The 26,207-nt window shown below is 36.6% G+C and overlaps 1 protein-coding gene and 1 pseudogene across 1 annotated transcript in view; one reads left to right on the top strand and one right to left on the bottom strand.

Annotated features, from left to right (window-relative positions):
- Positions 1 to 15,094, top strand: part of LOC149191444 (aldehyde dehydrogenase family 2 member B4, mitochondrial-like) — a 34,920-nt gene extending 19,826 nt beyond the window's left edge. Inside the window, exons 5-9 of the mRNA XM_089406236.1 lie at positions 13,382 to 13,611; positions 13,764 to 13,853; positions 14,511 to 14,684; positions 14,787 to 14,924; positions 15,008 to 15,094. Coding sequence (XP_089262362.1) covers positions 13,382 to 13,611; positions 13,764 to 13,853; positions 14,511 to 14,684; positions 14,787 to 14,924; positions 15,008 to 15,079 — 704 coding nt within the window. The 3' untranslated portion in view covers positions 15,080 to 15,094. The remainder of the gene's footprint in view (positions 1 to 13,381; positions 13,612 to 13,763; positions 13,854 to 14,510; positions 14,685 to 14,786; positions 14,925 to 15,007) is intronic.
- A 2,490-nt stretch (positions 15,095 to 17,584) lies between these two features.
- Positions 17,585 to 26,207, bottom strand: part of LOC149191443 (F-box/WD-40 repeat-containing protein At3g52030-like) — a 109,682-nt pseudogene continuing 101,059 nt past the window's right edge.

Genomic DNA, 26,207 nt, shown 5'->3' with positions numbered 1-26,207 from the left:
TCTGCAATTTACTTTAATGCTGATGTGATTGTTAATCTAGAAAAGGTGTTGAGCTAACTGTGAAAATTGAAATAAATTGCTCTAAGCATAGAACATACCTAAAATTAGCAGTATGAGATACTTTTTCCCTCAAATGTTGGACATATCCACTTGGTTCCAATGGACACAGATATGGCTAGTTATAAGTGACCTATTCGATCACACAATTGGTTGCATGACATGCTCTAGATTCAAAAAATTCACCCAATTAAGTGCAAGGACCATCATGAAGATTGGTATAAAGATATTCTAACTTGGAGTAGATGAGATTGTACTATTGATCCTTTTTGGTGGTTTCTTCCTTGGTTCATGGGAAGGTCATGGTTGTGCCTATGGTGATGGGAGGAAGAAGTGATTTTAAAAGATAGTCTAAAAAGAGGCAATCATTGAAATCTGGGATCTTGCAAAGGGTACAACATCTACGCCACTCCTGGATATGATCAGTTATGTGTCTAGCATTAGTTTGGTGGAAATTGGTTAGAATATCTATTCTGAAATCATGGTAGGAAAGTAATTGGAAGTGAGATAGTAACACATTCACAATAGATGCAAATGTATGATAGTTATTTTGAGGATGATCAAAATACCATCTAGCAACGACACTGGTGAGAGTGCACTAAAACAAATGTAGATGGACATATTCTTCCGTTATGGAGTTAGATGGACACCACATGTGGAAGGATAGGATATGGCTGGAAGGATCCTCTCCAAGGTTGCCCTCAAACTTATGGATATCTAAGGGAAGTATGGTTGGCATGGGAGACCAACTTGGATAACGGTGACGGGGATTGTCGGTGAGCTTATTCAAATATGGAAGATTTAAGTTAGCCATATATGAGAGAAATGGTTGGGTAAAAGAAGTGCTTATATTTTCTCTTGCATTTGCTCCTATATTGGGGCCTTTATTGGTGTCAACATTATTTCTAGAGTTAACTCTTGCCACAGGAGAGCTAGGTTGGGATGAAGTGGATCTAGAGGAGGAGGAACTAGGTGAACTAGTAGAAGGGCTAGAGCCCAAAGATGGGATAGGGAGGTTAACCTTGACTCATCGAGCAAGTGTGATATTGCATTCAATAAGAAATTGAGAGGGTGAATACCTCTCAATCTCTACGATTGTCTCTTAGGAGAAGCCATGGATACGAGATTCAAATATCACACTAATATGTGAAGCCTTATCTATAAGGCCAAATTGGTGATATATCAAATTAAATGAACAAAGATCACACAAAACAATCACTATTTGCATAGGTGGTGCTATAAGTGGTTTTATGTGAAACAAATGTAACAATAACCTAGTCCAAGCAAACCTCATCCTATCAAAATAAAAATACTCTATCCTAAAATATAGGAAAATCCTCAAATAAGTCTTAGAATATGGTTCAAGGGCCCTTCCAAACAACCTAGATACCACGTAATCACACTCAGTAAGGTTGAGTGAAGGTATGAAAGAAACAACTTTAGCTAGGGGGTTTAATCACACCGGAATGTTCACTAGAAATTTGTCTCATGTGTAGTTGTTTCCCACAACTATCACTTATAGGCTCCCCAAGAATTGGCCACTAGGATACCTTCATTTAGTGTAGAAAGTAGAATCTCTACTTTTGAGTGTCAACCACGAACCCAGATTCCTGACTAGGAGTTAGAAGTCTCAAGGGGAACTATCGAACCGTAGGTCTAAGCCTTATCCTGTTCATGGGTTTCTTCTTATCACTAGCTTTTGAACACTAGATGATGAAGGATTTTAATATCCCTAAAATGACAACTTCAATGTTTGAATGTGAAAGTGACCAAGGAGAGGTATTTGGATGCTTATCTCTAAAGTCCTAACCTTATTAACGAATTGTTTTCATTTCCCAAGTGAGCTTAATATGTTGGTTGATTTAGAGATTGATTTTATGGTTTAGCTTAGGGTCATGAACCAAGTGTTTGCTTATTGTGTGCACATTAAGATTGCAAGTTATTGATTCACCATGGTAAATAATAATAATAACACTATAACTAATAAAGATGGAAATAAATTTAAAAGTAGTTAATACTAGGAAAAGAGAATTGACAAGTAAGCAAGAAAGAGAAAGTAATTAAAAATTGAATCATTTCTTAAATCTACTTGCTTTTAAAATTGAAATGAACTTGTGAATAAAAATCAACTTCCAAGAAAAAGAAATAATCTACTTTAACTATGAGTTTTCAAGCAATATTCAAAAAGGAGATTAATTTGGTGAACAAGGTACTAAGAACACTAAGAGTTTCTTTTCTTTTGTTCTAAATCTTCTCTTTTTTTAAGTTAAAGGATCTCTACTATAGTAATTGGAACTAATGTTGGGCTGAAAACAAAAAGTGAATATGAGGGATTGAGAGAGTCCAAAACAACGGATTTCTACAGAGAGCCAATTGATAGACAAGTACTAAACAAATTAGTGAGTTTTTCTTTGTCCAAGGTCTAAGTGAAAGGGTATGTTCTAGGGTCAAAAGAACCACCTACAACTTTATCCTAAGGCCTACAATAGTAGAAATCAGAAAATGATCCAAAAAGATCTAGTTAATGGAAGTCTTTTTCCTCTTACTTAAATTTATGCAAAAATGGAAAGTTAACCCTTGGAAGACACCCTACAAGACCTAATCAAATTTCTGGAAGTTGAAAAAAATAGAAAAAACCAAAAATCAAACTTTTGGAGCCAATGCAGAAACATACTTATTCACTTGTGTTGGAGTGCAGAAAAATAGGCTAAAACCAACACTTATTAGCCCTAGATCCATGTTGGGTAAAAGTTCTTATGCTCCGTAAAACCTATATTGACAATCTATAATTTTCCAAAAATTGTTCCTGTGTGTAGGGTTTTTCATTACCTATAACATGAAAACAAAAATTAGAGGATAAAAGACACCAAATTCACCCAAAAATTTTAACAAAAATGATGAATGAGAGGAATAAATGGTCTACCCACACACCCATAAGCAAGGATCTAAATAATGGTCAAATGCCCAATGGAGTCACCATTCTATTGTGTGTTCCTTGTAATAAGGTTTAGTATAAAATACAACCCTAGTGGTTGTGTCTAGGGTACAAACCAATAATATGGATTTAAATAAGAAACCCTTTAATTATAGAGCTAGATCTACTAAGTTATTTGCAATATCCTAAATCTAGAATGAAAACACTGAAAAATACCAAAAATATAATGACATATACCCCTAGAATAAAGTCTAATGACTAGAAGATTTATTATTATATTATCTAAGAGAATATTTGGAGATAGTGTGGTTCCCTTTCACCTCCTTGATAGGAGGGTCCTTTGACAATATTAGATATCTGGTGATGACCCTTTATCTTTAATGTATGGTTGAAAGCAAGTGTGATGGTTGAATCATTGGTTTGTTTACAAAGATACAAAATGGAAAATGAAAGATCAAAAGGGTTGAGATCTCAAAATGTGAGAAATCAAAAGTATGAGAGAAATGGTGTAAAGTGGAGAAAAAAATCTCGTATTTATAACAAAATAATAGTTAGGACTGATATGGTCCAAATAATAAAATACAATTATTTCACTGAAATCTAACCAACTTTGAGTTTTTTATTATTATTATTATTTTTTTTTGTTAAATATAAGAAAAAGTCATAAAAGGGATCTATGAGTTTAATTATGGTAAACAATTTAGAAAAATGGGTAAAATTAAAGAAAATAATTTAGGAAAAGTGGTTCCTTAAGCTATTTTCATGGGATAGTGGGGTAAAAGTGAGTTTTAAAATGAGAAACCCATACTACAAAGGTGAATTTTGGTAATCCCAACAATTTTGGTTAGGTGATCGCTCTTTGTGTGATAATAGCATATATAATATGGTTTTTGACTTGTTCCCTTTGCACACACAAATTCAATGTCCTTCAACACATTTCTTCATGCCACAAGAACATCAACCCAATATTACCTTTATTACATGAAATCCCTTGTGTTATCTACGTCAAAGTGACCTACCAAGCCATCTTTGTACAACTATTTGATGAGATTCTCCCTCATTGATCTTTCTAGAATACATAACTTCTGACAATGAAACAATGTCCCTTCTTGGATGAAATTATCCAAGTACTATTCCCTATGTCCACCCCATGATTTTTTACAAGTCTTCTATGCCTATGAGAAAGCACCATCTTCTTCATACAATCCTTTCATGCTTCCAAAAATATGTTGCATGAAGTGATTAACCCCACCCACCCCAAGATACTAGTGCTCGAAAAATTTTGAAATGTCAAAATGGATATCAATCACCCTAACCCATACCATATAGTATTTCACAATTTGAAAATGCATTTTTCAGGCGTTGCAACTGAAACCTCACATTTCATTGCATTTTTAAAGTTCTTTGGGCCCACCCACATGTCCATGAGGGGCATTGGAGCCATTAGAAGTCTAAAAACCCCTATACTATGGAAAACAAAGACAAACCAATGTCTAATTGGTTTCTAAACCAATCTATTGATTATTATATTATCTTTATTGTCTTGCAAGATAATATGTTATTTAAAAAATACCACACACAGATAGATAGATAAGTATATTGCGTTGCCTCTAAGTACCCATTTGTAGGCTAGTAAAATTTCTAAGCATTTCTATTTCTAAAATCTGTACTCATCTCTAGGTTTTGTGCAAGTTAATTTCAAAGACAACAACCTCTATGGACATCTTACTCACCAATGTTATCCTCTATCTCAATGCATTGGCAACCCTATTATATTTTCCACACCTATTCTTCAACACAAATCAATAGCTTTGCAAGAACTCAACCCACTTCATGCACTTTTCTTTTAGTTTCACTTGGATATTAATAAACTTCAAAGCTCGGTGATCGGTGTGAAAAAACAAATTCTTTCGGTAGCAAGTAATCTCTCAACTTCTTCAATCATTGAATGATCGCTTAAAACTCTTGATTATAGGCGTAATACTTCTCTCAGCTTTGTTCAATTCTTCATTGAAAAAGTTATTGCCTTTCCTTCTATACTCAACACTACTCCTACTATTGTCCCACTTCTTGGTCACTCTTATTTTCAAAAGATCAAAATTCTTTAGAGCTATTGTGATCCATTGGAAGATTAATTTCCTTATACATTTGATTAGTGATGCACTAAAATTTAAATTTCTAATAAACTTTAGTAAAAACTTGTTAAATTGTGATAGATTTGTACCATGATTTTTCTCTTGTTGGCCATTGAACAACCGGTTGGACATTTTATAAGTATTTCTTTAATTGGTCTTTATATATGATGAATCCCAAGTACAGCAATTCTTCTGGTATTATTGAACATTTCTACAAATAAATCAACAACAAGTTCTCCTTTCCTAGCTACTCCAACACTTGTTGCAAATTCTTCAAAATACTCCTTCCTCGTCTTGTTGAAGATACATATATTGGTAAGATACAAAACCACAAAGGTGCCCAGGAATGGCTTCTATACCATATTTATCAATCTTATGAATGTATTTGACGCACTTGTCAATCCAAATGGTATGATCAATTAATACAAGCCCTATTTCACCTTCCACTCATAATCCTCTTCGATTATAATTTGTTGATAACCTCTTGAGGTCAATTTTAAAAAAAAACTTTAGTGCCACTCAGGTAGTGCATAAAATTACCCATTCTTGGCAGTGAGAACCTATTTTTAATGATTATTTTGTTGATGCCTATTGAATCTCTGGACATCCTCCTTCCCCCCTCCCTACTTCATCGTAAGTTCCTACTTCATTGTAAGTTTGATTAGCAGTCTAGCACTACACGTGGCCTTAAGCTTTCCCTTATCAAACAACTGTCGAACAAGTTTTGAACCCATTTATCTATTCATTCTCTGTTATTTAGTGTCTTATATGGAGTGCTTTATTTGCAAACCAATGTCTTATATGGAGTGCTTTATTTGCAAACCAATGTTATCAGACTTAGAATTGGCGAGGCAAAAGAGCTAAGAGTTCTAATCGGATCGGGAAAAAATCGATGGATACATAAAATAAAGATATACACATATATTGAAGAAAATAAAAAAAAATCATTGATATTCAATAAAGCCATGTCTAAACAATGCATAATATCAATAGCTGTCAAAAAAAATCATGAGGGCAATGTGTATACTTCAAATATAAAATATACTTAGTACATTCAAACGCAGGTACAAAGATTCAAACGATATGAGGAACTTCCAAATTTATGTCAACCAACACTACGGACCTGCTAAAATGTTACTTGGGGTTAGATAAACATGACTTCTAAATTAAGTTTGGATTGGTAAAGTTTAAGGAATTGTTTCATTATTATAAGTCCTTGTAAAGTTCCAACAATCTACAATGATTTGCTTTTATTCAAAACGATATAGAACTTTTACATACGACAACCAATTTTTTATATTCAAAATGATATTTTAAAGGAAAAGAACGTTGTTCGACCATTGGGGAGTAGCCACAAATATGTATGTATACCAACCAAGTCAATAGCTACTGGCATGAGCATCGGGGCAAGTAGTTCAGATTTGATAAGGAAACCCATAGTTCACTTAAGTGACTCTTTAGGCGCGGGAAAGACGATGTGGCTGTACCTAAGCCATAGCACACCTGGAAAGTAGCGTAGTCTGGTAAGACGAGCGATCCAACCAATGCTAAAGTTGTTGCCTAATACATGAAGTCGACTGCCTAATATTGTATACATGAAGTCGACCAGCAAAACCCATTGCGACCTTGACGAATTAGAGAAAGGGTTCATGTTTATTGAAGCCGAAGTGCGCGCAGTGAGGGAAGAACGTGACAATGGCATTGTTTGATCCATGACGTCTCTGGATAGGCGGGCGACGACAAGAAATGAAAGCGAACTCCAAGCGTGGCGAGTGGCAAGAAGAAGTGAAAGCGAAACCACAAAATAAAACCCTGCGGACTTTTAACCTATGAATCTGGGTGGCTCGCTGAGTCCTCGAAATTGCGAGTCAAACTCACGTTAACCACGAGTCAAACTCGGTCAACATGAGTTTGACTCATCGAGATTCAAATCGACTTGAACATCAGAGTCGTACTCGTGATCAGAGACCCCTGTAACACTGATTGCAAACTTGTACTGTTCTTTTTCAATCTATGGGGTGCTTTGGAGATATAATCGTCATTATTGGAAAACTGAAAAATCATTTGAAATGATTTCCTAATATACTTGCATAGCAACTCCTCCATTTCTGTTGGTATTTCCTGCCCCAATTTAGATTTATTTTCCTTTGGAAAAATTTCTTCACTTCTATCAACCTTTTTATCAAAACCATCATACTCTATGCTGCTACCATTTTCCTCATACTTTTCCTTCATTGGCCGCACCTCAAATTTCTTACCATCCTTGAAAATTTGGCAAGTGCTTTTCCTTCCTCCATTCATCGCATTCTGATCATATTGCTACTGTCTCCCCAAGCAGATACAACATGCTTCAATTGGCAACACTGCACAATTTCATCATGACAATACCCACCCTGAAAATTTACCATGTTGTTCCATCACAATCATTTGGCCGCGACCTTTTAACAATCATGACACTTAGTAAGAATTGAGATGTGTTGTTTATTTTAAATTCAGATTTTGCACCCTTTCGATGGACACCAAATTATCTATGTTTCCTCCATCTATGATCATTTTGCAACACATTTTTTACTCTGAAAATGCTCTTTCTGAGCCTGGGCCCATTCACTTTTTTCTCCAATTTTAACAACGCTTTCTTAATCATCAAATTCCACATGTTGTACTTGTACTCTCCTTTGCTTATGCATCTTTTCTTCTACCTTCATTACTATGCCCACATTTAAAATGTGCCTGCGAACCGCCCACCATAGCTTCTTCAATTATATCCTCGACCTCTTTGGGGGTATTTCTCTTCTTTGTTTCCTTGATGAGTGGTGCCACTATCTCTTTCCTGCTTGTTGAAGGTTTCATAACCTTGAGGACCTCCTCCTCTGTTTGGTTTGTTGAACACATATTCTGTTAGGGTTATGGTGCTTTATCTAATTAGTTACTAAAGTCGAAGAAACCCGGGAAACTGAATCCAACTGTTTCAACATTGTATAAACCCCGGAAACTGAATCCAAATGTTTCAACATTGTATTTATATGTAAAATTATTTATAATACGAATTGAATTCATTTTCCAATTGTGTTTCCAACAGTGATATTAGAGCAATGGTTTATTTGCTCGTTAAATAACTTGAGCCACTAGTTTTGTGGCCTTCGTGGGTGCTCCTTGTTTCTTAGACTTTTAGTTGAAAACACACTGCATTTGTGTGACTTTTATCCGGCAAAGAATAAGGTTTTGAGTGAAATTGTGTGAGGAAAAAAAAGTGTTATAGGGAATGACAATGAATTAGATGAGGAAGGACGAGTATACGGAGGTCTGATTATCAATCTGTGTTGGGTGGATGCCCCTGCCATGAAATGATTGATTGAGAGAAACAATTCTAGACACCCATCAGGATATTGCTCAGTCGATCTTCACGTCACTCTTCAAGTTTGCAAATCAATTTCCATATTTAATTTTACAAACACTGCTCAACAACATACATAATTGGAAGTAACTAGTTTCACTACCTCTTGCAATTGTTGAAGCCAAATCATGAGATTTTCATTCCAATCATCAAAGCTATAAAGTTATGTTATAGATATCAAAGGATGTTGTTTTGTTAGGAATTTGAATGAATACGGTAATAGGTTCAAAGGAGATTTTGAGGAGTATTTGTTAGTCTCCAAGATGAAGATGGCATCAACAGTGTCCTGTCATTGTCGGATTTCAAGGACTTCAAAGAGATGAGAAGTAAATAAAAGAACTATCCAGGGGTAATTCCTTGAAGGTGTAGATCGTCAATCCTTTGACGAATTCTCATCCACGATGTCATGTTTTTCGAGATCTTGAGCTGGGGGTGAAGGTGAAGGTGAGGAGACAAATTTCTTGGAGATGGAAGGGGAGATTTCCTCATAGAGGGACTAACTCCCCCCTTTCGCCTCTCCTTTGATTTCTTTGCAGTCTCCACGACGATTTCTTGCGACAACTTGGCGACTTCCTTTGCTAATTCTTGAGACTTCTTGGCGGCTTCCTGTGCGAAGTCACGGGCTACCTGAGCGACTTCTGGCGTTCAAATCTGACCACGAGAGCGAGATCTTATCGATGCTGCAAGAGGTGTTTGTTCTCAAAATTCGAAGCGTGTATCCGAGTTCCCTACCATGACCATGTTTTAATTACTGAGATAACTCCTTCCTTTTGGGCGTTGTCCCACTTAATTTTGTCATTAATGTCGTAGAAGCCATTGTTTTTGGGATCCAGTCAGCTCTAGCCCTGCAACGATTGAGACAGTAAACACGAATTGGATAAGATTTGCAACATACCTAGGGCTTGAATTTATGATCAATTCAAAGATTTATATATTTGAAATTTCCACCTGCATCTATTCCAGTATTGTGGCGTTATTATTGTAATCCGGAACAGTCAAAATATGGTTGTGTAGACAACGACCTCTAGCATTACAGGATTGACACATGGTCGGACATCAGGTTTTGAGTTTTGTTGAGATTTGACTTTGGTTTGGTTAAGCTTAAATTTGCTACTATTTGCTATCTGCAATATTGAAGTTATCTAATGAATCTGCTACTCATGTTTGTTGTTTGATGAACATTGTCATTTCATGAGCACGAGTCATATTGATTCTAGAGAACTACTCTACATTTCATACATTTAACTTGAAGTTGCTTTGTAAGCGGGTGCATTTTCTGTTGAATCCGACAACATTTTTCAAATTTGATTGCAAGTGTCTTATGTGTTCTAAGGAAATGGCCAAACTTGAAGGAGTATTAGAGTTACTAAATACCCTGATACTATCAACTGTTGATGACAGTGAAAATCAATAAAGTCACTCTCGCTGATATCAAAATCTATTTACATCATGCAAATGAGTCGGTTGAGTTTCCCCAGCTTGAGTCACAGGTAAGAGAGATGAGCTACAACAAAAGAGTTGTGATTCTGAACTGGTTCTTGTTCAGAGCAACTCCCCGTTTGAGCCTAAATCCGATCAGTAGATAAAGATTAATCATGATAATAGAGCCATTTGAGGAGAGGATTTGCATGCAGATGTGAAGGTTCAACTTGCACTTCCTAAGATCTTCATCAAACATTGGGATGAAGTTGTGAACAACAAGAATAGAACTAGTGTCGGAGATGACAAGGATGTGTCTTTTCATATTCTGAAATATTCCAAGCCCATCCAGTTTCACAAGCGCTAGATTATTCCAAGCCCATCTAGTTTCACAAGTGCTAGATTCCTTTAGGATGATCCATCTTCACTTTCACAAGTGCTAAATTCCTTTAGGATGATCCATCTTCACTTGCCCCTGTTGCACAACAAAAATAAGTTGTCAAATGCCAACATTGTGATCGAGTTGGCCATTCATCCTTGTGAGCATTGTGGTAAGCATACTCATCATTCAGACAGATGTTCTAGAAACAAAACTCCTGTAAGAACAAAGATTCATCTTGGATGGATTGCTTCTTGGCAATGGTCTTCAACAACCAAGAAGATATATCGGTCATACCACAAAATTTGTTCTCGAGTATTGACTAGTCTTGCAGTGAATATTTCTTCATCTTCTCACCTTGTATCTGACAGGGGGGAATTAATGGTCAGTTAGCAGCTTCAAAGATTCATCATTCAAAGATTTATCAAGTGAGCTTGAGCCACAACCTGAACCTGTGCCAACTGCCAAAGCCTAGAGCCAGAGTCAGCCATACCCAAATTCAGAGTTGTAGCAAGAGCCCCATGAGCATGCCTTTGGTTGGTGGCCTTCTTTAAACCATTGCAGGTTGAGACCTCCCTTTTTAGGTTGAGGTTCTCCCTTTTTTTCTGGTTGAGGCCTAGAGTCAGAGTCATCCATTCCCAGATTCAAAGTTGTAGCCAGAGATAGAGCAATGCCCCATGAGCATGCCTTTGGTTGGTGGCCTTCCTTAAACCACCGTAGGTTGAGATCTCCCTTTTCAGTTTGAGGTTCTTCCTTTTTCTGTTGGTTGAGACCTCCCTTTTCTAGGTTGAAGGTCTCCCTTTTTTTAGAACATTAGGAACACTTCCTCTAGAAGACGACTTCAACTTCTAGCTAGATTTGGAATTATTCTAGGAACTGCTTCAAGTTTTAGTTCTAGAGTCGGTGGTCAGCCTTAAACCACCACCGGTTGAGACTTGGAGTTCTCCCACCTTTTGGTTTGTTTTGGTTTGAAGTTTTTTTCTTAAGCCACCGTTTCAGAGAGCATATTTAGCTATTGGTTGTTGTGCATTTTTTGCATTTTACTTGTCTTCTTGAGCTCATATACATCCCTTCGGATTAAAGGGGAATGCTGGACACATAATATGTTAGGATTATAGTGTGTTATGTAATCAGTTACTAAATTCCAAAAATTTTTTGGAAACATAATCCAATTGTCTTAACATTGTGTTTATATGTACAATATTCTTAATATAAATTGAATTCATTTTCCAATTGTGATTCCAACATGATTGTCACTGCAATTTTGTAACCTTCCCTTTTCCCCTTTTAATGCAAGCTTCCCTTTTCCTTTTTTCTCCCGGAGTCAACACTATGTGAAATCACATCAAACTAATTTCCACCGGGAAACCTAGGTCATTAATGTATCAAGCAATTTTTTACTAGTTTTCATCCATATGTCTGGATCTAATGGTGATGTAAAATTCTTCCATGTATTCTTTTACCCTCATCTATTTTTGCCTTACCTTTTGCAGCTTCTTCCGTAAACTCCAGTGACAATCATAGGAAGAAATTTCCCTTTCAACTCAGCTAACATCCTATCCCAAGCCTTAATTTTCTATTTATCCCTTGATTCGTGTCGATCTGACCTCTTTCCACCACAATGCCGTATGCCCTTTCAAATTCTTACAAACAAACTTAACCCTTTGACCCTTTGAGGGCAGTCAACATGTTCATGGCCAAAACTTTCTTCGAGCGAGGTTACCGAATTGATGAATTCATCTGGATTTAAACTACCGGAAAATGTAGGAGTTTTAATGGAGCTTTACCTGCCATTTTTGCAAGGGCTTGAAAGTGTCTTTCCTCCAGGTAGGGTTCTTTTTCGTCTTGCAAATTTCATCCCGCTTTCTCCTGCTGGCTCATCAGCATCAATCTCACCATCAGCGGCGGTAACTCCCCTTCTGTCCAGTTTCTAAGCGTCAAGCCTGGCTTGCACTGGCCTCAACATTTCCGCAATGTCTTCACTGTCAACACCTTCTCTACGTGGTCTATATATACCCCATCCAACTTGAATGGCTCCTCCCCTATGGGCCACACTCAATAGTTGATTGATAGGAAAGTATACAAATAATATAGCTGTTTCTCTGTAACTAGAATTGATTAATTTAATTGATTGAAGTTAACAATAGATATGCTAATCTTAACTAGTACATGCATAACTAACTGTTACTAAAATGACTCAAGATAAATTGCAAAAGAAATTACAAACTAACTATATGAGCAATTATCTAACAACCTCTGCAATCTTCTCTCAGCTGAGAGGCTGTGCTCTAACTATTGCCTGTGGTAGTTTGATTCCACAAGTCCTGAGATCCATTCTCGGGGAAAGCTATGTACTGATTCTTCCTTGACTACACAACCTCTTACCTTGATTCCTCCAAATAACAGGAAGAGTATATAAGAGTGAAAAAAAAAAAGTCTTCTCCCTACTGTTTAGACTTCTTAACCACACCTTAGGAAGTCTCCTTTGCAGGACTATTACCAATTGATGAAAAAATAACGTAGTTTCCAAAATTCAGAGTGTGCAGCCAAAGGAAGGAAGCGAATTCAACACATTGTACCAAACAGAAATGACTTTATTAAGTAAAGGAAGCTAATCACTAAACCTCAACTAAATTTACAGTTTTTCGTCGTTCGCATTCCATTTTTATCTTTTAACCTTGATACATCTTAACCCATATTTCCAGAAATAAGAAATCGGACACCTGGCCTTTCTGGGCAAATTATACTACTCTGCTCTCGTACAGGAAAGCTATCTCTCTGTGGCGAAGAGATATCGAGAAACACTAATTATGGTAAATCTGAAATACTGGAAATCTTTTTCAGCTATATAAAACACACATATATATAATTTTTGAATCTTGATCAGTTGATAAACAATCAACGTACATAATTTCCAGTCTGCTCTTTGCATGAGCTTTGGGGTTTAAGTTAACAGCCATATTTGCAAGAGTGATCTTGTTTTCGTTTGCCCTTTATAGATTTTTTTAACCCAGTAATACAAATAACATACAATTAATATTGGAATGAATTTATGTATGCAGGATCAGCTGATAAGATTCATGGGAAAACGTTGAAGGTTAGTGGAGAGTATCAGGCCTATACATTGCATGAACCTATTGGAGTTGTTGGTCAGATAATACCGTGGAACTATCCACTCACAATGTTTGTTCTTAAGATCAGTCCTGCCCTGGCCTGTGGATGTACAATAGTCATTAAATCTGCAGAGCAGACTCCGTTAGTCGCATTATATTGTGCCCACTTGGCCAAAGAGGTATTAGTTTATTTCTTTAAACTTGCAGACAATGCAAACATCAATCATCATAATAGTTATATCAGTGCAATATTTAGCAGCCTGGCCCAGATATTGCACATGCAATGCAAAGTTTGCTGAATCATATTTTGTCTCGATAAATTATGTTACAGGCTGGCATACCGCCTGGTGTGCTTAATGTGCTGTCTGGCTTTGGAGAAACGGCTGGGGCTGCCATAAGCAGTCATATGGATATCGATAAGGTCTGCGTCCATGGCCATACTGTGCTTGCGGATGATTCATTTATTCATTGAATCTGGTGAATTTCATACTGATAAACTGTAAATATGTATTGTAGATTGACTTGCGGATGATTCATTTATTCATTGAATATGGTGAATTTAATACTGATAAACTGTAAATATGTATTATAGATTGACTTTTCGAGTTAACTGTGTAACTACCCTGAAACGTCCGACCTTTTGGCCAGATACTCTGCCTATCCTCAGGGACGGAGGGCAGAGTATCTACCCTAAACATTACAGTATTAGCCTACTTACACAGTTCAGCTTCAGAAATCTATCTACGATATGAACAGTTTAGCTGCGGAAATCTGTACATTTGATTATGAAATTTTACTGAAAATAAGTACTTTGGCAAGCTAGCTGTGGAAATCTGTATATTTGATTATGAAACTCAGCTGAAAATAAATAGCCTGCTAATAAGCATTAGAATTTGGCAACCTAGTTATCAAACTTGGTAGGCATATACAGCCTCACTCATATCCGTTGACGAGCCACATATTTGTTGCCATGAAACTCTGCTCAAATAATAATTTAATTTAGTACTCATGTTTGATTGTACTATTCAATTTGCATTTCTAGGGCCAACTTAACTGAAAGTTAGATTGTACTTTTCAGATTGCATTTACAGGGTCAACTGAAGTTGGGCGACTTATCATGGAAGCTTCTGCAAAAAGCAATCTGAAGCCCGTGACATTAGAGCTGGGTGGAAAATCTCCTCTCATAATCATGGATGACGCTAATGTTGATGAAGCAGTGAATCTTGCCCATCTTGCAGTATACGTTAACATGGTACAGATGGCAAGCAGATGCTTCATAAAAATGGTGTTGCTTTAGTAAATCCTAATGCTGATGTGATTTCAATTGGTGTGGTCTATTATGTTATGAGCGCAGGGTCAAGTATGTTGTGCAGGGTCGAGGGTGTTTGTTCAAGAGGGCATCTATGATGAGTTTCTGAAGAAAGCTGTGGCAAGGGCCAAACAACAAGTGGTGGGAGACCCTTTTAAGCCAGGAGTTCATCAAGGTCCTCAGGTAAGTATCTATGGGATTGTGAGTATTTTAGAATCTGCACTTGGATGAAAAGTTTAGTAATTTCCAACTTTCGGTTCAAACAGAATTCGACAAAGGAGGCCGTTTATATCCGGGAATTTTCCATTTTCATTTCGTTTAAAATATTGGGTACTTAGGAAATATGTTTATATGGTGTAGGTGAACATTGTTTAATCTCAACCAAAAACCTAGTCATCATCCCATTAGGATTCCTTAAGCTCAATATTATTTCATAAGATTTTTAAAAAGTCAAAATAAGATTTATATGACTCCTCACTTTCTTATAGTGACGGTAAGTGACATGAATCTAATCACCAATGTGTGGATTTTCATACACTTATGAAAATATTCTGGGTTGCCTTCTTTTTCATATATATGGTCTTTAAGTTCTTTTTCATTTAATGGAATATTAGGCAAATTCTCTTCTGGAAAGTGTTAATCTCATTTACCATTTGTCTTGCTTATTTTTCTCTCTTTATTAGAGATTAAGATATGATCTTTCTCCAAATATGAGGGAATTTAATAATCCTTCCAATTGGCACATCCCATTATAAAATCCAACCGTGATCACCTTGAGGTTTAAGCTGTAGGTTTCATATGTTTGTGATTAGTGAAAAAATTCCTTAAACTCAAGATGTGAATAATTTAGTTTCAAGGAAAATCAAGTGGAGAGTGAAGATTTATCTGCAATCTTCACAGTGTATACTATTGGGAGATGATTTGAACTTTCATACCATGGAAAGGTACCTACAAATATCTTTTAGAATGAGAAACAAAGTCCCTCTTTAGGTGCTTAAATCCAACGTAAACTTTGTTGATTTTTTCATTCTTCTCTCCTCTTATTAGAGCAACTAAACCAACATCCATAATCCAAATGTGATGTATTTCCATTTGACATAAAATTTACGTAATCTTTTCCTGCAACTTACCCATGCATCTAATTGGCGTATTGAAATTTCCCTGCACAACTGACAAGGGTTCTTCCCAGTGAAAAGTAGTGAAAAGTCCCAATTAGACCTCTCAACTTTTGGAATGGGGAGGTTGTCTAGATTCTAGTCCAACAAGCATTCTCATCTATGGTTTTATTGCTTGTGGTCTGGTCCACTATTTAGGATTGTCTAAAATGCAATAAATGTAATGCAACTACTCTAATATGAAAGATGTAAAATAATGCCCAAGCTAACCTAAATGGAAGCATAGACATAACACTAGATATATCACTAATTTTATCTTCAATAAAAACTTAATGAGTAAACAAGAATATAGAAATAACTATAAGTAACTAAATCTATACTAAAAGGCTCAATGTTGAGTTGATTACAATATTATGCTTATAACTATAAACAAACATTTTGAGAACATCCTTACATTCTTATATAGGAGAATAGTTTACATTATAAAAGAACATCCTTACAAAAATCCCATAATTTAGCAAAGTAGTAGAAGTTCCACGCATCAAGATTTTAGAATCAATATTTGTGTCCAAATGATTTGGCCAACAATGGCTTCTCTTCATTAAAATTCTACAAAGAAGTCTACCAAAATTTTTACAAAGAGGATCCACACTCATATTGAAGTGTATAAACCTTAGCATATCTTACTAATTCTTAAAATGTCACTAATAAAATGTTCGACAATATTTTCATAAAGAAATTAAAATCTCTAAAACAATTATATAGTTTTTTGAAAATTCTGTTTTTTATAAAATGTATAACACTTTTATCTTATAGTATTTGGGTGAATCATTTTAAATCAAGCTATTTCTCTAGGAAACAAAACATAGAAAATTAGTCCCTAATAAAAATATTTTGACCTCTTTCTCTTTAAAAAGAGAAAGAAAATCTCATGGTCCTCGTGAAGGGGAAGCCCTCTTTGATTCAAACTCCAATACAATATCAATCCTTAACAAAATATGACCTGAATGGAAAGTGGTATTGACCTTTGATATTTACCCATGATATCTACCCATGTTATTTTCCCATGGTATTGTAACTTAAAAAAGGCTATAAATACAAGCCTCACTTTGTAAAAAGACAGATTGGTCCTCCATAATGTAGCAGCCGAAAACTTCTTTCATTTAATAAATGTTTTCTTAAACGGTTAATGGTTATCTTCTTTATGTTTTAAGTGTGCGTATCTTGAATATTGTGTTGTTGCTTTCCTCTCCCAGTGTAGTGTTCATTGTTCAGGTCTCCTAGATCTTGGCCCCTCTCAAGATTCAGATCAATGGCATAGCAAATGGACCTCAAGATAGTTTACTTTCTTCACGAGTCATGTCACAGGAACAATAAAAGTAAATCCACTTTCTTCATATGCACGGCGACAAGTCCCATGTTTGGAACAATGCATGGGACAACCCTGTAACAAGATGGACATTATAACTTGATGACTATCCAATTTAAGATTGCAATCTCCAAATAGCTATAAGCCTAGGCACCAAACACCCTCCCATGGGTAGATGATATCTAAGTGCATCTCTGTTTGCATACTTTTACCATTGAAATTTCCATTCCATCATAAACGTTTGTATTATAATCCCAATTGTGAGGAGTTGGGAAGCTTCCAAATCTAGCATAAATGTCAAAAGATGAGCTCAACAAATATGACTCCTCTAGCTGCACCAAAAAGGCACTTAAAAAATACTAGTCATTTTTTGTTGTTGCCACATAGCTAAAAAGGATCTGACCACTATTAGCATCAATTATTCGTAAAACACCATCAATGCCACCTAACACTAGTGTTATTATATCTATCACTTGAGAATGCATAGAATATATCATGTTGGGGCTTACTCGTGTCTCCCACGGTGGCTTGTACATTTGTAAATTCCAACTGTATGCATGGCTAGATGTTGTTCTTGAAAAAAAAAGGAAAAAACAAACAAACCTTGCCTTACCTAAAGAAAACTTATACTTGTAGCTGCAGTTGAATGTCTAAGAGATGTTATTTTTTGCCCAGAAGTTGCATCAGAGACATAAAATAACCTAAGGGGAGTACCACTGATTAAGAACTCCTCATAAACTCTGGAGAGGCAAGTCACAACACCACCATGCTTCCTGAATATATGAGAGCATTGACTCATGTACATGTCAAATATGCGAATTGTTCCATCCCCACATCCAATAACTACTTCTGGGTCTGCATAACATAAACAATGTGCATGTTGAATAGATCCATCGCGAGGACGAAGCAAATGACTATTCCTATGACGTTTCCAAATGAAAATGTCTCCTCTAACAAGCCCTACAATCTTGCTCTTGCCAAAGTCTAAGTCAACTACAAGAGCCTTATTTGGAGTTGAATATTTCACCAAACAACGAAAACTCTTCAGGCACCAAATTTGTGCTATCTAATCACCAACACTAGTTAAAATTGATCCCATTTGCATTTGATAATGGTTCACTCCAATAGAATGTCCTTTCCAACATGAAACTTGAACATAACCATGAACCAGTGTTACTCCATGCTTTTGATTGACAAGTTGTTTGACCAAGTCCTTTGGTGGTGCTTCAGGTAGGAAACCTTCTTTCAAATTATTTATGAGTGAATGCCTTTGTTTACAATATGCATCACTCCATAAAGAAGATATTTGGATAATACTATACCACTGATCTGGTTATTGAGAGGGGCCAAGATCTAGGAGACCTTAACAATGAACACTACACTGGGAGAGGAAAGAAACAACACAATATTCAAGATACGCACACTAAATACATAAAGAAGATAACCATTAACCATTTAAGAAAACATTTATTAAATGAAAGAAGCTTTTAGTTGCTACATTGGGGAGGATCAATTTGTCCTTTTGCAAGGTGAGGCTTATTACTTATAACCTTTTTTTAAATTACAATACCATGGGTAGATACCATAGGTGGATACCATGGATAAATACCATGGGTCAATGCCACTTTTCATTTGGATCAATCCTCCCCCCTTAGGAAGCAATGGTCCCCATTGCATGAAGTTCCCTCTAGGGAAGACTGTGGGTTTGTGGATGACCCACAACCAAGTGTTGTTGAAGACAAGGGTTTTGCGGAGTTGACCCATAACCATGCATTTATGGATAACCCTTAACCATGATGAATACAGATATGAGGATAGAGATACCCTGTAATGCTTGTGGGCCAATTGTGATGTTGACAATGTGCAACCTAGCAAATGGACTTCAGTGGCAAGGGTTTTGTGTGGTTGACCCATAATCATGATGAACGAAGATCTGAGGATAGAGATACCCTCTAATGCTTATGGGCCAACTGTGATGTTGACAGTGTGTGACCTAGCAAATGGACTTCGATGGCAAGGATTTTGTGTGGTTGACCCATAACCATGGGTTTGTGGATGACCCAAAAACCATGGTGAACGAAGGTCCGAGGATGGAGATACCTTGTAATGCTTGCGGGCCAACTGTGAGATTGACAATAAATGGCATAGCAAATGGACCTCAAGATAGTTCACTTGGCGGTCTGTCAAGCAGAAATATGGTGGTTTATCTTTGTTTTTTTTGTTCATCCATTGTAGACATAAATCCATGAACTTTAGGGGATAAAACCTCCATGAGTCCTATCGCAAGAACAATAAAAGTAAGTCCACTTTCTTCATAGGCATGGTGGCAGGTGCCATGTTTGGAACAATGCATGGGACAACCCTGTAACAAGATGGACATTGTAACTTAATGACTATCCAATTTAAGATTGCAACCTCCAAACAACTGTAAGCCTAGCACCAAACACCCTCACATGGGTAGATGATATTTAAGTGCATCTTTGTTTGCATACTTTTAACATTGAACTTTCCATTCCATCGGAAACATTTGTATGGTAATCCCAATTGTGAAGAGTTGGCAAGCTTCCAAATCTGGCATAAATGTCAAAAGATGATCTCAACAGAGATGACTCCTCCAACTACACCAAAAAGGCACTTCAAAAATACTAGTCATTTTTTGTTGTTGCCACATAACTTGAAAGGATCTGACCACAATTAGAATCAATTATCCGTAAAACACCATCAATACCACCTAACACTAGTGTTAATGAATTTATCACTTGAGAAGGCATATAATATATCACGTTGGGGCTTACTTGTGTCTCCCATAGTGGCTTGTACGTCCGTAAATCCCAATTGTATGCATGGCCAGATGTTGTTCCTAAAAACAAAAACTTGAAAAGAACCTTACCAAAAGACAACTTATACCTAATCTTTGGACCATTGCTTCCAAAGGGGGGAGGGTTGATCTGAATGGAAAGTGACATTGACCCATGGTATCCACCTATGGTATCTGACCATGGTATTTACCCATGGTATTGTGACTTAAAAAAGGCTTTAAATAACAAGACTCACTTTGTAAAAGAACAGATTGGTCCTCCACAATGTGGCAGCCAAAAACTTCTTTAATTTAATAAATGTTTCCTTAAAGGTTAATGGTTATCTTCTTGATATATTCAGTGTGTGTATCTTGAATATTGTGTTGTTGCTTTCCTCTCCTAATGGAGTGTTTAGTGTTCAGCTCTCCTAGATCTTAGCCCTTCCCAAGATCCGGATCAAAAGATTACATAAGCTTCTAGCTCTATAATTAGCTTCTTGCTAGTAAAACCCTAATTACTTGTGGTCCCATGTTTCATGAGTATAATTCACCTATTGGGCCTTATAATGATACTCTTACATTAAGTAAGCACCCAATAATTATCTAATAGAATTTATTAAAAAAAATGACCTCGTACATGCCACCCCTCTTCAAAATCAACATCGTCCTCAAGGTTGGAGGTGTGGAAATAGTTATAAAGTTATTGTTGGTTCCTATGGCTCATTTTTAGGCTACATATTCTTCCATTGTAATAGAGATTTAATAATAATGTGGGGGTGAAGGTTGACACTCTCTTACAACAAGTATTATGGACCCTTCATCATCCAATTCTAGAAGGTTAGTCTAAGCTCAACAATTTAGCCCCATGACCTTGTTCAAATAGGCCCATATGAATGATCAAATGGATCTTGGAGTGGGTAAGAAGAGCCAACCTATAGGCAACTTGTCCAATGGGCTAGAGAAGATTACAGGGTCCATAGAACTTTAGTATTAGCTTATGGTGGCCGTTTTGTTTTAGATAGGTCTTCTTAAGGTATGAAAAAAAAAATCTCAATCCCCTTCAATAAAAGAATGCTCATTATGATAGACATACTTTGCTTCATTTGATTTTGAGCATAAGGAAAATTATCCTTAAGTTTTCAAAGATAGTGTTGGTACTAGTAGTGGGTATAATTTCCTAGAAGTCTTCATTATTTCCCCTTCATTCCTTTGATACAATTCACATTTCGCTACAGAATAACATATCTCATTTTTCATGTGATCCCAAAGGAAAGTGCACTTAATTAATTTGCAAGTTTTATGAAAACCAAATTGACTCAATGCAAGGGAGGAATGCAATTTCTCTAGCACACATTTTTTCAAAGAATAATTCCACACTTGGATAATGCACTATTTATAACACAAGTTATCCTACTACCAAGAATGTGTCCCATAAAGGAATTGGGGTCATCTTGAAGTCTTTAAATGAGTTGAGTCATTATGTCACTAGCCATCCATTCTTGTCAAGTGTCTACAAGCCAATATTGTACTAGTAAGGATAAAGAAAAGAAAGATCCCCCTTCCTCATATATTTGATACAAGGAATGCATCAAATGCCACATTCTCTTTTCCCCCTCTTATATATGAGCTCATAATCATATGCTGTCATATTACTAATTAGTTTGTGCTGCTATGGTGAAAATAGCTTTTGTTCCATAAAATACTTCAAAATATGATGGTTTCTCTTGATCTATAAGTGCATATCAATGATATATGGGTGTCTGGATAATTTTTACCTCGTAGGTGGATTTTCACAAATTTCTATCACACATTTGTTTACTAGTGAATTCCATTGGGAACCTGTTGTAGCTCTGATACCACTTGTTATAACTCTGATATGAAATAGCTCTGATACCACTTGTTATAACTCTGATATGAAATAGCTCTGATACCACTTGTTATAGATCTAACCCGGAAATATTATAGATCTGATATAAAAATATAAGATGATGCAAATAACCCATAAATAATATGAAATGATTCTTTATTAATATAAAACCCTTAAGGTAGGGCAACACCATACATTCACTCCTTAAGGAAGGAGAACACTCCACAAGCCATATGCCTATTCATACAATAATCCTTCACTCTCCTCCTTGACTTGGAGTCTCTAGCCTCTATATAGGCCTCATACATACAATACCATGGGTCATTACCATGGTTCCCTCATACCATCAACTAATACCATGGGCCCATTACATTATTACTAACTACTTGTGGTCCCTTACATGATATGGGTTAACCACCTTATTTATTACTATGGCCCATCCCATTATTACATTATTACCTTGGGTACCTCCCTTGGTACCCCATATTATCCCCCCTAGGTATATAACAGAATCTTTCTTGAACAAATTTGATCCCAAACCTTAGCCCAAGGAATCACATTCCAAGACGAAATCTTAGTGAAATCAAGCTAAGAGTGACATGGTAGACATTACTTCCTTTAACAATATGTGCTAGGGTTCCATACAAAGGAAAACTTGTTTAGTAGGATATTTAATGGGGCTACAACTTACACTGCATAATTCTTCACAAACCTATTATAGCATCCCTTAAGTCCTAGGAAGCCACATAAGATTTTTAGAGTCCTAAGACATAACCAATCTTGCATGTCCTTGATTTTCTTCAAATACACATGCACCCAATGTGACCCAAATATTCAACTTTAGGAGTGCAAAAAGAAAATTCAATATGTTTGAGGAACAAAATGTTATCTCAAATAATTCAAATGGAATTATCGGCATGTGCCACATGTGCTTCCTATGTCTTCATATAAATCAAGATACAATCAAAGATCTGTGTAGGAAAGATCTGAAAATATTTTTCATGAGGCTCTAAACAATGGAAAGGGAATTGGAAAGACCAAAAGGCATCACTAAAAACTCATAATGCCCTTCATGTGTGTAGAATAATGTCTTGGGAATGTTTACATCATTCATCCTGATTTGGTGATATCTTGAGCGAAGGTTTGATTTAGTGAAGAAATTGACAGCTTGTTGCTCATCAAAGAGATCAACAATAACTAAGATAAGAAATTTGTCTTTGATGGTCAAGTTATCTAGAGCACAAAAATAGGGGCACATGCACCAAGTACCTTCATTCATTGATACCATGGCTAGGGATGAGTAGGGGCTAGTACTAAGATAGATGAAGTTGACCTCCAATATTTCCTAAATGATTTGTTGAATGTCATTATTTAATGCAAAAGGATGCTTATATGGATACACATTTATTGGTTGATTTTTTGGAATTAGTGGAATTCCATGATCATGCTCACAATGGGGGTAATAAGCCACAATGTCTTTTGAACATATGGTGATGTTTAGTCAAGAACACCTGCAAATTATGGTGAATTTCCTATGGTGAATGCTCATAATCTTTTTTTGTAAGAAAATATATTTCATTTTTTAGATCCAGAAAAACACACATAGTGGCTTGTGTTAATTTTCAGATTTTTCTATGTTGTATCAATTACTTTAGCCCAATTCAATACTTCAATTAGAAATCTTTTCAATACCAATTAATCTTTCTTATCATCAAAAATAATTGAAGATAGAACAATAAATGTAATGACAAAGGAGACAATCAACACACATCAACAAGAGACACCGGATTTGGTTAAAGACCAACGAAAACACCACAAGGGGGAAAACCCTTTAAAATTCTTCTTCTATTAAATTGTCATAAAATGTTCAGCAGAGAGTACAATGAGCTCAATACAATATCATCCAACAAAATTATCCCAACAATGTTCAGAAATATGTTTCTAGCATCAATATAGATCAGAGACAACTTTTCTTATTTGTGGTCAACTGCGGTCAATTGTCAAATTTTAGCCCTACTTTCCAGTCGCAAGGAGGAGGAGGTATGTGAGCAATGACAACTTCTAGTCACTCCCTTGAGCTTGCAAGCCATTGACTGCAGCCGAAGATTTATTTTGTCAAGCCAGCGACTATAACCCAAAACCCTAGAAACACGTGCGAGCTTCGGGCCCTATAATATCAGACCTTTACGAACCTCTTTCGTCGACCCAACCTCAAAACTATGCGAGCCAATCAATGAAGAAGAGAAGAAGAATATGCTTGGTGATGTCCAAATGAGCTTGAGGTCACTTGTATTTATAGGCTTCCAAGGGTGACCAATTTCTTGTTAGGGCTAACCTGTCCAAATGTGCATATGTGGGCTTTTCTCCATAAGTACACTTTCTATTATCCAGATTGAGTGCTTCAATAATCAACATTGGTCCTCTCCAAAAGAGGAATCTAGTCCCATGGTTGAAATTTGTTAATGAGCTGCCAAATCGACACTCCCTCTTAGCTAGGGAGAAATTCCAACTGCATCATGTCATGTGTATCTTGTCGTCATATCATGTCCCATCTTTGCTCAACTCTATCTGCTGAAACATTCTTGAATCTAAAGAAGAAGAATCATCGGGGAGCATTAGCTACCACCCTCTATAACATCGGAGAACACATCTCAATCCAAAATAATATCAGGGAGCACATATCAACCTGAAACTACATCGAGGAGCACATCTCAACCTGGAATCTCATGGGGGAGCAACATCTTCAACCCCATATCGAGCAATAGGTGATATAGGGGAGCACATCTCAACCCATCCTATTTCCCACTGATCTTCCCAACAATGACCCTCAAGAGTCATGTGGTAGAACACCTGCATCATAATAAACTTGGGTTGTACACCCCCAAGTACACTCTCAACCCGTTGGCCAAATAGGGAGTGGTAATCCCAACAAGTCCATCTTGTGGGTATGGTGCCAATTGAGGTATACTCTGCAAATACCTAGATAGGGTAGCTAACATCTGTTACCCTATGGGTGACAGATAGGTGAGCAACATCTATGACTCTATTGTCCATAGATCCCTCAACCCTAGGAGCCCTCCATCTCAATTCCTCACCCTAGTAGCTCAGACAGGGGGGGAGAGTCGGCTCAACGTTCTCAATCAGTGATGCCCCTTATTAAGAGGGGTCACATCCATTAGTCCAACCTGCTATATGAAGACCAAGATTTTCCCTTTTGGTAAAGCTTTGGTGAGAATATCTGCAGTCTGCTCATCTTTCGCCATGTGATGGAGTCTAACAGCTCCTCTCTGCACCATGTCTCGAATGAAGTGATATCAAATATCTATGTGCTTGGACTTATCATGAAATACAAGATTCTCTTCCAGACGAATCCCACTCTTGTTGTCGCAATATATCATTGTAGTGTCTAGGACCTGCTTAAATATCTCTCCAAAGAGCTTCAATCAACCCAACTTCTTTGTATCTAGCCATGCTAGTGACAATGTACTCTACCTCTGTGATACTCAATGCTACGAACTTCGGCTTTCTGCTCATCCAAGCTATCATGGTAGATCCAAGGCTAAAATAACATCCATATGTACTCTTCTTATCGACAATGTTTCTTGCCCAGTCAACATCAGTGTATCCATGAAGTCAAACATCTCCGATAGAATATCTCAAACCAAGTGTGATTGTCCCATGCAAATATCTCAAAATGTGTTTGGTAGCGATCTAATGTGCATGGAGAGGCTGTAGTGTCCTATCTAGGGTGCTAGATTAGGCTATATTTATTATTGACCAGGATCAGTAAACTTCGAGGCATGCGTCTACAATCTATAGACATAAAGGATTCCTAACTAAGTGTTCATGATGGTAGGTTACAGAACTTCTTTACGGAAGGTTGAGGTATGTTCCCTATCACCTGGACACTCAGGTCACTCAACTCATCTACTTATCTAAAAACACTGTGTATTACTTAAACCAAGATTTCAATCCCCTTACGAGGATGCTGTGCATAAAACCCCTGTTCAGTGAACACTCAGCATTCAATGTTTATCATTCATGAAAAATTGAAATATACTAAAATCATAAGCACACTTAAAATCCAAATATATGAGAAACAGGGTTCATGAAGATTCTCTTAAAAATAATGAAAGATCAGATCCCTTACAGGATACAATTCAACGATCTCAGCGATTAATCTTTCAAGCTACCATCATAAACATTACTCATACAAATTTCTAATTAAATCAACGAAAGCATAAACTGAACTTTAATCACTGTGCATGCTATTGAATATTCAGAAGTTGCAAATGAAATAAAATGACAGTATACCCGT

Source organism: Pinus tabuliformis, chromosome 2_2 (assembly GCF_031772625.1).
Source record: "Pinus tabuliformis cultivar Carrire ecotype Pingquan chromosome 2_2, CPIR1, whole genome shotgun sequence".
Lineage (NCBI taxonomy): Eukaryota > Viridiplantae > Streptophyta > Pinopsida > Pinales > Pinaceae > Pinus > Pinus tabuliformis.
The sequence above is the reverse complement of the archived record's forward strand: the minus strand, read 5'-3'. Positions and strand labels throughout refer to the sequence as shown.